The 1,182-nt window shown below is 58.0% G+C and overlaps 1 protein-coding gene across 1 annotated transcript in view; it reads right to left on the bottom strand.

The window, feature by feature from the left end:
* Tap1 (transporter 1, ATP-binding cassette, sub-family B (MDR/TAP)) overlaps positions 1–1,176 on the bottom strand; it is an 8,438-nt gene extending 7,262 nt beyond the window's left edge. Inside the window, exons 1-3 of the mRNA XM_013034989.1 lie at positions 988–1,176; positions 316–430; positions 56–186 (exon numbers count right to left, since the gene is read on the bottom strand). Of these exons, the coding sequence (XP_012890443.1) occupies positions 56–186; positions 316–425 (241 nt within the window). The 5' untranslated portion in view covers positions 426–430; positions 988–1,176. The remainder of the gene's footprint in view (positions 1–55; positions 187–315; positions 431–987) is intronic.
* Positions 1,177–1,182: the final 6 nt, after the last annotated feature.

The raw sequence follows: 1,182 nt of genomic DNA, 5'->3' as shown, positions 1-1,182 counted from the left end.
GAGAGAGAGGGAAAGCAATTATACAGCTATATAATGAAAATATTTCAAATAAAACCTGTTTGGTTCTGCGCAAAAAACTCAGTCTCCTGGCGCAGGACAGCTCGAAAGACCTCTCCCTGCAAGTGGCTGTGCACATGGCCCGTGGTTCTGTTATAGATCCCATCACCCACGAACTCCAGCACGGCACTAGAAAGGAAGAGAGAGTCAGAGGAAGGTCAGAGTGTGCTGGGGGGGGAGGGGTGGGGCGGGGGGCGCAAGAAGGTCCCAATGTCCAACCCCCTCTTTCCTAGGGCTCCCCATTCTTAGCGCCCAGACCTGGCTATGGTAAGCACAGACATAAGAGTTATGTTTCGGGTGAAGCCAGAGGTGGTCTTATCCTGTTGAATCCAGTCAGTAAGGCGGCCAGTGAAGAATGGAATGGCCATCTCCCCTGGGAAGAGAGAGACACCACATCTGTCTGTCACATTGCCTGAGCAAGTCAGCTCTTGTCTGAACTGTCCCTGCCTACCCCCTCTTCCTTTGCCAATTTTCCTAGCAGGCAGTGACAGAAAGAATACACCGACTCCATGGTCTTAAACCTGTGCGGAAAGCCCGCCCATAATGGGGCATGGGCAGAGATCTTGGCGTCAAAAACCCTCTCTGAAGTGGTGGTGTGGCTCAAGTGGTGGAGCAATCGCCTATGAGCTGAAGAGCTCAGGGACAGCGCCCAAGCCCGGAGTTCAAGCCCCAAGACCGATGGAAAAACAAAACAAAACAAACAACAAAACACAACCGACCCTCTGTGTGATGGGCATGATTGGTCCCAGCAGCCCGGACCAGCCTTGATCCCCGACAGCTTCCCAGTCCCGGACTCCATCCCACTCTGAAGTGGTCTCAGGATCTAGGCCAGGCTGCCGTCCTCTGCTCCGCATTTCCTGGCTGAGCCAGGCCACCACGGGCCCCTCGCTCCGTCCCCTCTGCCCCTACCCGGACCCCTTGCGCCCTTACCAAGACAGGAGAGGACCAGCAGGGCCAGGACCAACGCGACGCGGCGGATCTCGGAGCCCAGGCAGCCGAGAAGCCGGCGCGCGGCAACTCCCGGGGGCGCCCACAGACTCCCCAGCTTGTGCCACAGGGCGGCCGCGGGCAGGGCGGCCGCGTAGCCCAGAAGGAAGGCGTCTGAGCGACTGCCCCAGTGCAGAG

Source organism: Dipodomys ordii, unplaced genomic scaffold, assembly GCF_000151885.1.
Source record: "Dipodomys ordii isolate 6190 unplaced genomic scaffold, Dord_2.0 Scaffold202, whole genome shotgun sequence".
NCBI classification, from domain to species: domain Eukaryota; kingdom Metazoa; phylum Chordata; class Mammalia; order Rodentia; family Heteromyidae; genus Dipodomys; species Dipodomys ordii.
Note: the sequence above shows the minus strand (reverse complement) of the source record. Positions and strands in the feature narration are given on the sequence as shown.